Source organism: Camelus dromedarius, chromosome 13 (genome assembly GCF_036321535.1).
Source record: "Camelus dromedarius isolate mCamDro1 chromosome 13, mCamDro1.pat, whole genome shotgun sequence".
Lineage (NCBI taxonomy): Eukaryota > Metazoa > Chordata > Mammalia > Artiodactyla > Camelidae > Camelus > Camelus dromedarius.
The window spans coordinates 51,314,028-51,329,793 of record NC_087448.1 but is presented as its reverse complement, the minus strand read 5'-3'; the positions used below and the strand labels follow the sequence as shown (position 1 = coordinate 51,329,793).

The 15,766-nt window shown below is 35.4% G+C and overlaps 1 protein-coding gene across 4 annotated transcripts in view; it reads right to left on the bottom strand.

The window, feature by feature from the left end:
• Positions 1–15,766, bottom strand: part of DNAJC15 (DnaJ heat shock protein family (Hsp40) member C15) — a 76,123-nt gene that overhangs the window by 24,647 nt on the left and 35,710 nt on the right. For all 4 annotated transcript variants that reach the window (XM_064493130.1, XM_064493131.1, XM_031466050.2 and 1 more), the window contains 2 exons: positions 9,431–9,482; positions 6,761–6,834 (listed from right to left, as the gene is read on the bottom strand). In XM_064493130.1, coding sequence (XP_064349200.1) covers positions 6,761–6,834; positions 9,431–9,482 — 126 coding nt within the window. The remainder of the gene's footprint in view (positions 1–6,760; positions 6,835–9,430; positions 9,483–15,766) is intronic.

Below are 15,766 nucleotides of genomic sequence, written 5' to 3'. Positions count from 1 at the left end.
GAAGCATTGTGCTGTACACTGAAAACTGACACACTGTAAACTGACTATACTTCAATAAAAATATACATATAAAAATAAATATGAATTCTTAAAAAAAAAAGAAGACTACACTGCAGCCTAAATTATCCCCCATCCTTCTTTCTCTCGCCTTCTGGAGCTGTTGATCCTAAGGGCACTCCCTAATAAACTAACAGCTTGCTGATCTTTGTCTTACTCTGTTCCAGAGAACTTAAACTGCAGGTGACTGCCAGGTTTCTGGCCTAAACTGCCAACTTCTTAGAGAAGGGGCGGTTATTTGTTGTGGGAAACAAATATCAGGAGACTGGTTTTGGTTACATTAAGTTTCAAGTGCCTATTAAGCATCTAAAAGGAAGGAAAGTCCAGCCTGGAGATAACATTTGAGAATCATGAGTCCCATGTCAAACAGCTGGTATTTAAAGCCATGAAGCTAAATAAGATCACCGGAAGAGGCGGTGTAGCTGGGAAGTCCAAAGACTGAGACCTAGAGGCTGCAATGCTGAGCGGCACAGAAATGGAGAGGAATCAGTATGGGAAACTGCAAAGGCCCAGCAGTGAGAGAGGAGGAAAAGTGGATGTCAAAATTGAGGAAGTGAAAAATAGTTTCAAATGCTTCCGATAGGTCAAATCAGACCAGAGCTGAGAACTGACTGCTGGATTTAGCCAAAAGTCAAATACACTGACAAGAGCTGAAGGGACTGGGAGTGAAGATTTGATCAGAGTGAGTCTGAGAGAGAGCAGGAGTAAAGGAATGAGAAACAGCAAAAAGAGACAACTCTTTTCAGGAGTTCTTAGAATAGGATACATGATCTCAACTTGCAGAAGGAAAAAGATGAATACTTGATTGAATGTATACATGTTTCTAAAATGTGAACCACTATTTTTGTAAGGAAAAACAAATAATGTATGCTTTCATAAAACAAAATCTGAGAAAGTACATACACCAAAATGTTATTTTTGGGTGGTGGGATTATGAATAATTTTTTTCTTTCTTATGTTTGTTTTTACTTTCTAAATTTTCGACAATGAACAGTTACTTGTACAATTAAAAAAAGCTAAATTAAATAAAGCAAAGAAATTATTAGAGCTTAAAAGATGAGTCTCAGGGAGCCAGATCTGGTCATTTACATAAACTGTTTTCTTGGAATAGATCGTTATAAATGTCCATTGGTAATAATTCTCTGGCAGTTATTAATTCATTCAACAACACTTCAGCACCTACTATGTGCCAGAAACTTTTCAAATGAGATGAGTGAGGTTCTGTCCTTTATCACATAGATGCTAATCTATCAATGTACCAGTCTGGTGAGGAATATGATGTACTATTTCAAATTTCAAGTAATTAACAATCTAGTAAGTAAACAAAAACCAGTCCCCTCCTCCAAGTTGTGAAGGGAGGAAGGGAATCAAATTGTTTAAGTACACAAGCTAAAGTGGAGAAATTGTGTATATATACACAAGCACATCCCCACACAGGGGAATATATAAAGGAATAAGAGATACATAGGGGAATATATATATAAAGGAACAGAGATTTAACAAAAGAACAGCTGGTTTTAAGATGTCTCTCAGGCAACCAAAATTTTTACTAGATGCATACCTCACTCCATAGTATTTCTATGAGTTATCTATGTTAGGAAGCTCTGAAATTTCAATTTTTCAGCATAATAAACACAAATGGAAGATTTTTCATGAACTGTCATTCCCACTATATTCACGAAGCTCAGTAGCCCTAAAAGCAGGTATTATATCTGAGCATATTTTTTATTTTCAGATTTTCCCAGGTGGAAAAGGAAGCTAAAAAAAGGTTACTTAAAATCTAGCATCTGGATGAGGCTCATACCTGCTTATAAGTAAGTCTATCTCTGCATACACAATCATCACAATCCCTCCAAAGGAACCAGATCATTTTGAGGACAGACATTTAATATTTGGGGGCTGCATACAGCAAAGTAGACAGAGAACACAAACAAAAAAAATTACTCATGTAACTTCAGAGAAAATCATGCCTTCTAAACTCATATGATAACTGATATATAAAAAATAACAAGTTTATACTATATAGCACAGGGAACTATATTCAATATCTTATAGTAACTATGGTTAAAAAGAATATGAAAATGAATATATGTATGTTCCTATATGACTGAAGTATTATGCTGTACACCAGAAATTGATACAACATTGTAAACTCACTATACATCAATAAAATATATATAAAAAATTTTAAAAACTCATATGAAAGTTGGCTTTTATAGTACATAATTTTTTAAAGAATTTGTTAGTATTTTAATATATTATTCTGTCTAAATTAGTACCTATGTCATAAACAAGCAGAAAATTGTAACTCTCTACTCCTTATCACCCCCAATAAAGTATAACTAAAAGGCCTTTTGAAGCTTACAAATAATATACCACTATTGCATCATATTAGGATATACAGACATAAAGCAATGCAGAACCACTTTCTGACAACACCGGCGGGTCAAGGAAATGTTTAGATTCACAAAAATGAGCTTACAATAAGGAACAACTATATCACCAAACAGATGGAGTAGACGGTTATACTTTTCTAATAGAACTTCCAAGAAAAGAAACAGTGGGATTTATTCTGCTGTCTATTTGAAATACACCTGAATCTTGCAAATGATTATCCTTCATAATTCTATTTATAAGGTACAAATGAACAACAAAAATCAAAATAATTTTCCTCCTAAAATATTCAATGCTGTAGTGCTATATATCATTAAAGAAGATATGAAATGAACCAAGTTAAATGAAAGTCTTCATTAGCTAACTTACGCAATCAATAACTTGAAACATAAAAAGCCCTCTAGAAAACCTGAGAAATATATCACTCCATTGTCCTGAGAAGAAATACAGTTCCCATAAACTTTAATTATGTACAATAATCTATTTGATTTATAGAGCCACAGAAGGATGATTTTAATTAGTGTTATTTCCATGAATTTCACTTAACCATAAAACAATTTAAATCCAATTTTAAAAACTTGTATTCAAGTAAAAGGACAAATTCACAAACAGAAAAATAAAAGCCTCAAAAGAAGATAAATGACTTGGGTTTTTTTCCCCTAGGAAAAAAATTAGGGGTAATTAGACATTAGCTGAATCAATAATATACATTAATACTTAAAGAAATCAAGTAAAAGGGTACTGGTTCAAAACAGTAGACTGAATAATAAAAGCCTTTTGCTTTCTAAAGTGCCTTTGAAATGAGAAAAGAGATATTTTAAACAAGAAAAATCCATAATAGGCCTAGAAAACAAGAAATGAGACAAGTAGTAAACCAGAAAGTTTAAAGAAATCCTGGAAGATTGAAAACAGGTAAGACTGCACATAGAGAAAACACAGCAACTCCAATCCACCGGAAGAAAGAATGAAGAAAATATGAAATTCAGAGTCAACAAATACAAAAAAATAACATCAGGGTAATTAATTACACCAGAACAGCAGAGAGAGAAACATTCCTAACTCCATGAGCACAGAGCCTGTGGGAGGGAGGAGGGAAGGAAGGAAGGAAGTCCCCTTTCCTACCCTACACCAGAAAGAAAAGTTGAAAAAAAAAAAAAGGTTGGAGCAAACCTACCAAACCGCTGAGAAAGACCACTTACATGAATTCTAGGAGCAGAGAGACACTGGAAGGAAAAAATAAAGAAAAAATACAAGAGAATCTTACAGAACAAAAGATAGACAATTTTCACATAAGCCAAGGTTAAAAATTCCAGTGAAATTTCAGAACATCAGTAGTAAAGAGAACTCCCCCCTCCCCAAATTCCAGAGCTAAACAACACACACACAAACATAAATCATCCCAAACTAAAAACCAAAAGCACAAATACTGGTTCTACCAGAATCCAAGGAGCCAGCAGCTACATGGTAACAATGAGAGCAAAAAAAAAATTACTTAATAGAGAATTCAAAACATTCACCATCCATACATGCTCTATGAAAAAAATTACTCTTCCAGCAAAAGGGGGAAAAATTAGGGGAAGAAAGATGAGTTTTTTTTTTTTTGAAGTATAGTCAATTATAATGTGTCAATTTCTGGTGTACAGCATGCTGTTTCAGTCATACATAGACATACTTACATCTGTTTTCACATTCTTTTTCATTATAGATTACTACAAGACACTGAATATAGTTCTCATCTACCCTCCAGTAACCATAAGATTGTTTACTATGTCTGTGAGTCTGTTTCTGTTTTGTGGATGAGTTCATCAGTGTCTTCTTTTTTCTTTTTTTAGGTTCTACTTATGAGTGACATCATATGGTATTTTTCTTTCTCTTTCTGGCTTACTTCACTTAGAATGACGATCTCCAGGTCCATCCATGTTGCTGCAAATGGCATTATTTATTCTTTTTTATGGCTAAGTAGTATTCCATTATATAAATATACCACAGCTTCTTTATCCAGTCAAGAAAGATGAGATTTAAGAACAAGATGATGCTGAAGTTTAAAGCAAGAGAATAAAGTTTAAGCAAAAATGAAAAGAGAACCCATAGGAACTTGAGCCTTGAACATTCTCTTCTGAGTGACAGGGATTTATGGTCATAAAATTACAGGTCCTACTGGTTAGTAACTCTTTTTCGTTCAATAATGAACATACTTACAAAATACAAATGTTTATGTCCTGTTTATGAATTAGACTTTTTGGAATCAGTGCCAAGAGAAAGTATGCATACGCTTCATTCCTCAACTTCCCTGGAACAATATTTAAAGAGTTATTTTAAAAACTCATTATCTTCAATGAGGTATAATTATGATGATGATATAAATAGTCTAAGGTGTTTCACTGCAAACTGCAAGAGGAGTACTTTGTGGAAAACAGGCCAGATTTATCAAAAGCCACTTGTCTTTAACTTGAAGCCCACAAAGGGGAGGGAGAGGGGGCATGCAACACTTTCCCCTCCTTAAGAAATGCAGGGGCTGGGTTCAGGACACCCACAACAATCTCTTAAACTACTCTACCTTTCCTGTGAGCCTCCACAGAACAGTGAAAATTTTCTTAGTTCCTTGCTCTCTCTCCCTTTACAATGTTAAGTAACGTAGTTCTACAAAGCTTGAGTCTTCTATATATGGTATAAACATACCTACTGAAGGTCACCGTAACAGGAGAGAGATGATTTCTCAAATTCTCTCCATTTACTATACATAAACATATAGCAAGACATATACGTCATTACTTCCATTCCCACTAATCTATTTCAAGCTACCACCACCTATTACCCGGACTATCTCAATACCCGCTTCACGGGTTTTACAGCCTCTCCCCTGGCTCATTCTAGCCTATACTCTATGCAGCAGGTGTGATCATCTAAAATGGAAATCACATTGCCCCCATGGTAAAAACCTTCCAAAGGCTTTCTATCATACTTAAAGTAACACCTGCAGTCTTTATCGTAGTCTATTTGGCCCTAAGTAACCTGGCCCAAACCACCCCCATTCTTTTTACATACTCCACTTGAGTTACTCTTGCTGCAAAATTCATTTCCACCTCTGGACCTCTGTGGTGTTCCCACTGCCTAGAAAGCCTTCTCAGATGTTCACGTGATCTGCTCCCTCATCTTCTCAGAAAGGCCTTCCCTGACCTATCTCATAGACTCCTCTCTGCTGTTAAAGAATCAACCTCTTACCCTGTTTTCCTTTTCTAAAAACAAGCAAACTTCTACATTCAACACTTCCACATATTATATATCTTACTTATTTGTTAATAGTCTTCACTAAAATGTAAGCTCCTAGAAGGCAGTGTCCTTGTCTGGTTCATGACTATGTTCCACTCCCTACAATGATGTCTGATATGTAGTAGGTGCTTAATGAACATTCACCGAATGGATGCTAAATATCTATTAATACTTTAGCCAAATAAAACATAAATAGAAAAACAGAAAATAAACACTTGCTCCCTCTCATCACAGACATGCATCTATAGGTCTGCAAAATCACTTGCAGTTCTTTTGACCCTGAATTTAATTATCTGTCAGTATGTCATCCTTTGAAAGTGTGGTCATTGTTCATGACTAACTAAGCCTTACAAGCCTGTAATGCCTTTGTCATTCACTCTCAAACTGCCACAAGCCAAGCTGATCTATCCCAGATCTTCTATTTCCCAGAAATCAATGTTTATGTGAGTTTTCTTCACACGGTCTCCAGTGGTCACAAACCACAGTTCACCACACTGTAGCCTTTTAGATACCCACTATCATTCTTCACTTACATTCAGCTCAGTAGAGTGGCTGTAATGCTGGTAGATGAGTGTATAAACACTATAGGATTTCAAGGTTGGAATCTTATAATTTTATGTTTGAGATGGCCAGTGGTGGTATAAGGACATGAGTTTCATATTTCAAGATGAAATAAACTCTTGGGTAAGCTCCCTCAGGACCATGTCTGTTTTGTTCAGCAGTTATGCTCAGCTCCTGGCACAGGACAATCACTAAATGAATCAATGAATACTAATTAAACAAGGAAAATAAATTACCTCAAAGTTGACGTAATACTACTAAAAGGAATGTAATAATTAGAAGTCAAAACCAGGAATAAAGTTAGATATAAATATAACATGACCATGAAACTTATAATGAAATTAAATCAATAAAGTAGATAAACTTGGCAATGATAGAAACACTGGAAAATCCAAAACATTTTTCTTAATTACTATCAAATATGGCATATAAATAAAAATCAAAATGAACTTTCTAACTAAAGCCATCTTTAACTTACAGGAGTTGAAATCTTCTTTGCAGTTTCTGCGATTACTTGTCCTAGAGGTTTCCAGATCTGAAATGCACAGCGACCTAAACAGCAAGAGGAATAAAAGCAAATATACTTTCTATTATGAAAGCCAATATCTACAAAGTGCTCACCACAGTGTTTACTTAACAGTATGTATGTTCCTTCAACAACTATTTCAAAATCTACCAGAAGTCAGTTGAGTTTTTTCAAATGTCTAACTTATTAAATGGAGGACAGACTTCATTTTAATATAATTCTCATAGCTTTTAAATTTATTAAGCTCTAGTCTGTAATTATAAAATTAGAAAATTTCAAAGCTTATGTATAAAATCTCACATCTATACAATGTTACAGGTCACACAAAAAATTACATCCTAGTTCTCTTTTCACAACAAACTGTAGATAAAGTCCTTTACATATAAAGATACTCATGAATCTAAAATGATTAGTTATATTGCTTTTCACAATGATCATCACTTTAAAATATATGGAAAATGAGTAGTGTTTATGATCTATACAAAAGAGGAGTGATTTTTATGGAGTTACCTCTAAAATAAAAAAGCAATTATGTAGGAAATACTTTTAATGTTTATTGTCAATTTCTCACTGAGGATGACTACTCTCCTAAAAACTTACTTTATTTTAATGCTTTCCTTTCTTAGGCATCCTCATAATCAAAACTCCCCTGAGTCGAGGGGAGGGTATAGCTCAGTGCCTAGAGCACATACTTAGCATGTACAAGGTCCTGGGTTCAAATCCCAGTACCTCCATTAAAAAACAAACAAACAGAAAATCCCTGAGTCTTGACAACTAGGTACCAACAGCAAAACAAGTTCTAAATTGTTTTGAGGGCACAGAACAAGAATAAAACATTATCTGGCTGGTTTACCTTTTATACCCTAATCAGAAATCTACTAATACTAGTGTCTCTTTTCCCAAAGCTTTGATGGAAAACCAGTTACGACTTCAATTTCTAATCATAACATTATTTGCAAATCAAGATTTCTGCTGGGAAAGTTCAACTACAAAGCTCTTCTGTAAGACGTTACCTGTCTAAATACACAGTTATTCTTACACAAACAATGTTACAATGAAAACCAGGATGCTAGAAATAGGAAGATGTGAAGTAGCCAATCCAGGTAGAAGATAAAAAGCTCTTGAGCTCAAGGAAAACATTAAACAAAGTAAAATTAATGAAGCTGAAACCCTAACTCATCTAAATCCCTTATCATATAGATATCAACTTCCATTTGACTCTATACCAGTATAAAATATAGCATTTAAATTACCTCAAAATTCCTTCAAAACCACAATCAGGCAGTCTCAATGTGAAAAAGCAGTTAAAGGCTTCAAGAAGTGACATCTGGACATTTACCTTACTTATAAAGGAGACCTAGTTCCAACAGTCTAGGGGTAACTTCTCCTAAATTCTATTATTCAGTTGTATTTGACCCTGGAAGAGATCTGACTGTTACTTTATATTCTAGTTAGTAAAATAAATTTGGCAACACTGTAGTATGCACAGAATACAAACACCAATTTTCATTTTAGAAAGAAGACCTTGGCAAAAGCACATCTTTCTCTAACTTCAAATAAAAACCTTACATTTGAATTTGAAATGACTATGCCTATTCTGCTATAATCATTAATACTAAAATTGTTTTATGTTTATGGGCAAGTTTGTCAGAATTCCTATTAAGATATGACATTCTTCTCGTGAAACCTCAGTAAATAGTTAACCATAGTTACGTTGTGTGAGACACAAGACTGATGGTACGAGGACCAAGGGAAGGAATGTGAACCGCTGACTTTCCTGATTTTAGAGTTCTTTTAGGTAAGGTGCTTTAAAGGAGAGTTGTGGGAAGTTAAATACTATGCAAAACAAAACAAAATCTTTTATGTCTCATTTTTCTATCGGATCCTACTAAACTCCATAGAACCACAGTGGAATGTGGCTCCTCCTAAAAAGAAGATCCAGTTAAGAAGACCAAATCCATGGAACCAAAGAGACACAAAAGCTAAAGGAAAAATGTAAATCTTTATCAACAAGGAAATGCTTTCAGATTTACAGTTAGAGAAGAGCTATGCAATGTAGAACTGTAAGTTAATGACTAGAAGAGATAGCAATTTTACTTTAAATCTTTATACCTATTCTTTCTAAAAAGGTGATTTGCACAGTAAAAAAATTAACCTGAGTTTGTCAAAGAAATTACACCAATACATTAAAAATGAAGTAATAAATATACTATAGGGAATGACTATGCTCATCAGAAAGAACTGACAGCTCAGAAAATGTGTAATTTTATCTGCAAGAAAAAATATATGGGAGAATAAAAGCCTCCTATCACTTATTCTGCTTCATATTAAAGATTTTATTTTTTAATAGTTCACTATAGTTCAAACTAAAAAAGTATCAGAAAGATCAACTATTATGGGGCTAGTTTTCCTAGCTTTTCTGTCGTTAACTTTCTTCACTACAGAATTCATCTAGATTTCACTATGCCAACGGATGTTCAGTAACTGTAATGTTGTAAAGATGGAGGAGGTATGTCTTGAAACTGAGCCTCAGAATACCAGAAGTCTTCTCATGAATCACTTTCGAAGCTATTTGGAAATATTTCTCCTGCAGCATTTATTGATCTGTATCCTTTATCTTACCTGCAAATCCAAGAGCTGCAATACCCAGACCTACAGTTATCAAACTTCTTGCCTGTGGAGGAAAAAATTATTATTACTTACAGTATTACATACTGAGGTATTTAAGTAAATCATTTTAAGTAATGAGAATAATAATGTTAATACTACTTTTTCCTCTTTTCCTCCAGCTCTGCTCTGTAAAATTTTTAAAAATCTGCAGCGTCTATGGGATTATATCTGCTGTGCACTGTATCAGCTAATTTTCAGCTATTTGAACTAAAATAATTCTAGATTTCATTTCATTTCCATTTATTTGAATTCATTCTAGCTAAGAGCTTTCATTTTACCCACTGCTAAAATGTTTTCTATAGACTTTTTAAAATACATTTTTATTGAAGTATATAGTCAGTTTAAAATGTTGTGTCTATCGGTTTCTTAATAGTGGGTTTAATGTATTTATCTTCTATAAAGATAAAAGGCAAATACTTTCTCCTCCTTTACATTTGTGAAGCTCAATGGGGTCTGCTATATTTAAAAATTTGATAAAACAAGGGGAGGGTATAGTGCAGTGGTAGAGTGTATGCCTAGCATGCACGAGGTCCTGGGTTCAATTCCCAGAGTACCTCTGTTAAAAATAAATAAATAAACTTAATTACCCCCCATAAACATTAAAAAAATTTGATAAAACATTATATCCATGTTTAGAAAAGAAGCCAAACTACCCCAAATTAGTAAAAGTGATGAACAACTTAAGGCTAGTTTATTTCTACCTTTCTAGACTAATGAAAACATTTTAAAGTAAGAGCCAAGAATTCAGAATCTGCAGTTATGAGCTCATCCTGATAAACTGGTTCCATAGTCCATATTATTCTATGCTTTTCTCCTTAACCATCTCAGGAAAATACTTAAGTCACAACAGAAGAAGGTTTTATGTAGCAAAGATCAATGTTTGCCCCTGAGACCCATTCTTCCTTTCTTCTAAAGGATCAAAAAGTCTTATTTTTAGCCAGACGTGTTATTTCCAAGCCTTCCTTAGACTTCGGTATGGCTGTGTTTACTAAGTGTTGGTTTATAGGCTATAAGCAGAGTGGTGTGTGCAGCTTCTGAGAAATCTCTCAGGAGACAAGGCAATGTCCTTCTCCTTTACGGTTCCTCCTTCCCGCTGGCTGCAATGCAGACATTATACCGGAGCACCATGTCGGATAAAGAAGGAAGAACAATGAGACGAAAGAGACTGTCCTGGATGATCACGGAGATGCCACAGCACCCGTGGACTGCCTCTATTTACATGAGATAAAAGTAAAATTCTGCCTTCCTAAACTACTACTATTACTTTCGGTTTTCAGGCACTTGCAGCCAAGTTAATTTTTGATGGGATCAGAATTAAGGAGAGACACCATAGAAATGTGTTTTGTCTGATTAGCGACGAGAGAGGTAAATCTGTAGGATCCAGGAAAGATTTTTTAAAAAGCTACAATAATCTCACTAAGGAACAGAATGGATTCACTTCACATCAGTGCAGCAGTTGTAAGGCTGAGACTAGAGGAATAGTAAGACCAAAAAGCCCCACAGCCATCAGTCTTCAAGTTTTGTAAGGGAATAAAGGCTTAGGAAATCAAAGCCTCAAATCTTCTAGGGAAGACTCTATAATGAGAAACATCAGGACATAAAGACCAACTATACGGAGATGCTCTAACTTTAATACCTGGTCCTATCTCTTAGAAATAGAGCTCTTCATAGACAAGATGAAGAAAGTTCATCTAGGCTTTTTTTTTTTTTTTTTTAATATTCTTTCTTTTTTCTTTTTTTTGAGGGGAGGAGGTAACTAGGTTTATTTAGTTTTAGAGGAGGTACTTGGGATTGAACCCAGGACCTTGTGCATGCTGAGCATGTGCTCCACCATTTGAGCTATACCCACCCCCCCATCTAGGCTTCTCAGTTCCAGTTCTAAGACAGACCTTCTCACCAGGCAGCGACGCTAGGACAACCACCTCGGTAAAAGAAGATTCCTTCCTTGGCAAGAGGACAAGCCTAGAGCTGGCTTGCCAGAGCGGCAGACCGTCCTTGAGGTTCCCTTCAGGTTGTCTAGACTTAATTACTCCCCAACAGAACGGAAACAAGTATTGATTTAAAGATGATGTTCTGCTGAGGTCTATTTTTGCACAGGTTCCTGGGGTTTTTTGAATTTTCCAATCTTATCTTCCATTGGTTCACTTTCAGGATCCTCAGTCCCACTAAAACACTCAACTGTTTCACGTGTGAATTTATCTTCCTTCCTTATAAATCGTTTATTTTTTCATCTGACTAGAAATATTTATCTTTGCCTATCCAGACTCTGACCTATTCTTAACACTTCTGCTTGAATCAGCCAAGCAGAATGGGAGACCATTAAACTGTTCAACTAGACTACAAAGCATCAAAGGACTGTTTTCTTATAAAGGCTTTAATTTTGCTGTGAAGAAGAAGAAAGAAGGAGAAGAAAGGAGAAGAAGAAAAAGGAAGAAGAAGAAGAAGACAGATAATCCAACAGAAAATGGGCAAAAGAGTAGGTCAGGGACTTCACAGAAAAAAAAATCTAAATGGCTAATAAACACATGAAAAGGTGCTTGACTGTAAGAGTGACCAGAGAACACTAACAATAACAACCACAAAACCAAAATGGTGTAGAAATATTAATACCAGAATTTAAAGATCTCTGGCCTTTGTGGAATTGTTCCATCCACTGATGCATCCCAAGCACCAAGCAACAGCACCTATACTCCTAGGGCTACTGTGAAGATAACACGTAATAATGCACGTAAAGGACTTATACAGTGCCTTGGCAAACAGTAAACAGGCAGTAAATGTGAACCACTTTTAATACTATTAATAAAAATAACTAGCTATTACTGAATGTAAGTGGTATAACAGAAGTATGAACAATGTTTCATAAACCCTTAAACTTGTCCCAGTAAAAGAAGATTCATAAAAGTGACTTTTGAGGTAGGACCTAGAAAATGAATTGGTCTTTTATAGATTAAATAATCCAAATTTTCACATTCTGAAAAATGCATATTTGAAAAATGTCTTGAAAAGTTGAGTTATTTTAATTTCACATTTTTATAGATTAATAATAGTTATATCATTTTTACTATTTGGACTATTCAAATATATAAAGAAGAGACAAACAGTTGCTTCATTATTATGCCAAGGTATTTATATCACAAATATCAAACCATTAGTCATTTGATCACTTTTCACCTTACTAAATTAAGGATCAACTATGTTTAACAATTAAAAACTCAATTTAATTCAACAAATAAGTATTGCACACTTTGATGATTATTCTCCATCTGTCCCTCCAGATTCATTTCCCACCCTTCTCTGACTTGCTCTGTACCTGTTTCCCCTTATCTCTAAAGACTACATTACCTAGTCCTCACTTGCCCTCTAGTTTCTGGTTGGGTTTTGCCAATGAGAGGAAGTGTTGAACAAAACACCATGCACCGGTTACCAGTCCCAGGGGAGGACTCTCAACATTTCTGCCCATTACATCTTGGCATCAAAGTTGCCAAGGAAAACACAACAGTAAGCACTAGACAGAACAATGATCTACTCACATAGAGAAGAGACAGAGTAAGATCAGCTCCAACTGTGTGCATCTTTCTCTTATGGCTAGTGGATGCCCCCAGCAGTCAGCTGACAAAAGGAAATTAGCCCACAAGCACCCATCATGTGCTGCAGAAGGACCCCGCCCCCTCTGTACCCTACACTATCCCTGGAGTCCGAAATACTGAAAGCCGGGGGCATGCATGGTACAGGGAAAGATGATCCCACAAAGCACAGGCTGTGTGAGCTCCTCAGCTCTTGATAAGAAGTGTCCCAAGACCAAGGCCCGCCCATTCCTCCATGGTCAAGCAGGGTTGAAGACTGAGCACGGGAGACTATTTTTCCCAACAGGAAGCATCAGCAGAAGGGAAGAGTGGAAGTAGACAGAGACATGGCAGTTATTCCCTGCTCTGCTTCTCTGGCCACAGTTCCTACTGAGCTGCTCCTCTTCCACGCCTGCAGCTCTCACTGGGTTTTGGAGCATAGTTCCCATTCTCTTGCCTTTTTGCCTGGATGGATAACTATTTCCAATTGTTGCTAGACCCTGGGATATTTATCATCCCTTTTTGGTCACCTTAAACCATGCCCACAGCTCTGCAAATAGTCCTTTCATTAAACTAAGTTCAAAAAACCCATCCATTACTACGAGCACCCTCACTGATCCAAGCATTACTACACACCAGTCACTATACTGTGCTTGAGAGACACAAGGCAAAGGCTTACACCAAAGAGGTTCTATACAGAACATCGAACATGGTGAACCTCCGATGTCTATGCTAATCTCCCAAAGATTTTTATCTTTATCCTTATCACAGTATTTATTGCACTAATTTATGGCCAGATGTGTTCTGTCTCAAGTTCTCCTAGATATCAACCACATTTAAAAAATCTGATGAACTCTATGGATCTCACCCCAGAAATCCACATATACACACCACAATTTTTTTGTATATAATTTCAGGGAATGCACGGGTTTCCCTGAAGCCACTCTGTTCACAAGCCCCAACATGAGAACCTCTATAAAAACTAAATGCTCACTGAAATCAAGAAGGGTGTTTCATTTACTCTGAGCTCCTAGAGCACATCAGAAGACCTGCCATATAGATTTCATTTCTCACTCATTCAACAATAGTACAATAAGAAAAATAATGTTGATGCCAGAATCAATCTCTACTTCTACAGATCAACTTTATAGAAAGATAAACACAGAAAATCTTACAACCTTTAAAAACAACAAAAACAAACCCAAATTAGGCAGATCACTGGAACAAATAAGGATGTTCAAAAAATAACCAAAAATTTTACAATCAAATCTTATTCATCCACACTGAAAATGGACAGAGTATTAGCATAGCTAATCAAAACTGCATTTCTTGTCGAAGTTAAAATTTCTTATTGGAAGGAGGTTGTATCTGATTTACCTCTTTAATTGTTCTCAAGTAGCTTAATATTAAAATAGTATAGAAGGGAGGGTATAGCTCGGTGGTCGAGTCCATGCTTAGTTTGCATGAGGTCCTGGGTTCAATTCCCCAGTACTGCCATTAAAATAAACAAACACCTAATTACCTTACCCCCTAAAAAAAAAAAAAAAACCCAAATAGTTTACATGTTTTAAGCATAAACAATTGATAAAATATATTATTTGGAAGTTGAGCTCAACTTGAAATTTTAAAAACCATTATGCCTCATACACTACCAGATACTGTACTCTGAAATAAGAATAAAGGTCCTTCTCAAAGTTTCCTATGGAAGTACTAAGACTGTTAGAGATAAACAATTAAGTTAAAACTTTAAACTTAATTGGCCCAGAATAAGAGTATTATTTATTTCTTAGAAAAAAATATTAACCTACTCCCTAATAGTTTCTCATTCACTAAAAAGTCATAGGTATTTTTCTCTCAGACACAAGTAAGTTGCCCCAACGCTCCACATACGTGAAAGACCCAAACAGAAAAAAGTAACCAATTGCAAACACCGAAAACAGGAATTACAGGAGAGTCGGTCTGAAACCTGAGCAAATAGTTCACAAAGAACTCTTGACCATACCTTTATTTGATTTTAATTCTTTAAAGCAAAATAACATCAAAAGCATACTGGGGCTTTTTCAAAACAATACCCCATGGTTCGTTTGGCATAATTGTGTAAATATCAGAGAATTCTATCAACATCTTCTCTATTTTACTACTGTTGAAAAAAATTTCCCCATATGCTTTATCACTACGCTATTTCACATTTACTTAAAACCTCAGTATTGTATCCTCAGGCTAACAGGATCCATTTTGTTTCTTTTATATACACAACAGCACATTTGATCTAGTGTCAAGCACAACGATGTGCTTCAGTTTGTATTTTAAATGTTTTTTAAACAATGATGCTTTAAAACTAAATTGCCAGTAACAGAACAAAAATGGCATTGAAAAGATATTTCGAAAGCAAAATGGAGAATGAGGCATAGTGTTAGCACAAGTTCTGTCATTTGCTACCAACTAGGCAATAACCAGGTTAAATGTCTGTAATTGCTCATGCAACTAGACCGACATCACGTTGTACCTGTGATTTTACAGAAACTAGAGAAATGTTACTATTTCTTTGACTTAGGAAAATTAGAATACGTGCTGAGAAACAAATCAGGCAGTGTGATTTAAAAAGAAAGATGTAGAAAGAAAAAGAAAGATACAGAAAGAAAAAGAAAGAAGGAAAAAAAAAAAACCAACAAAAGACGTATGCACCTGTACTCTGACCTAAGCTAAAACTGCTGGAGGTGTCATA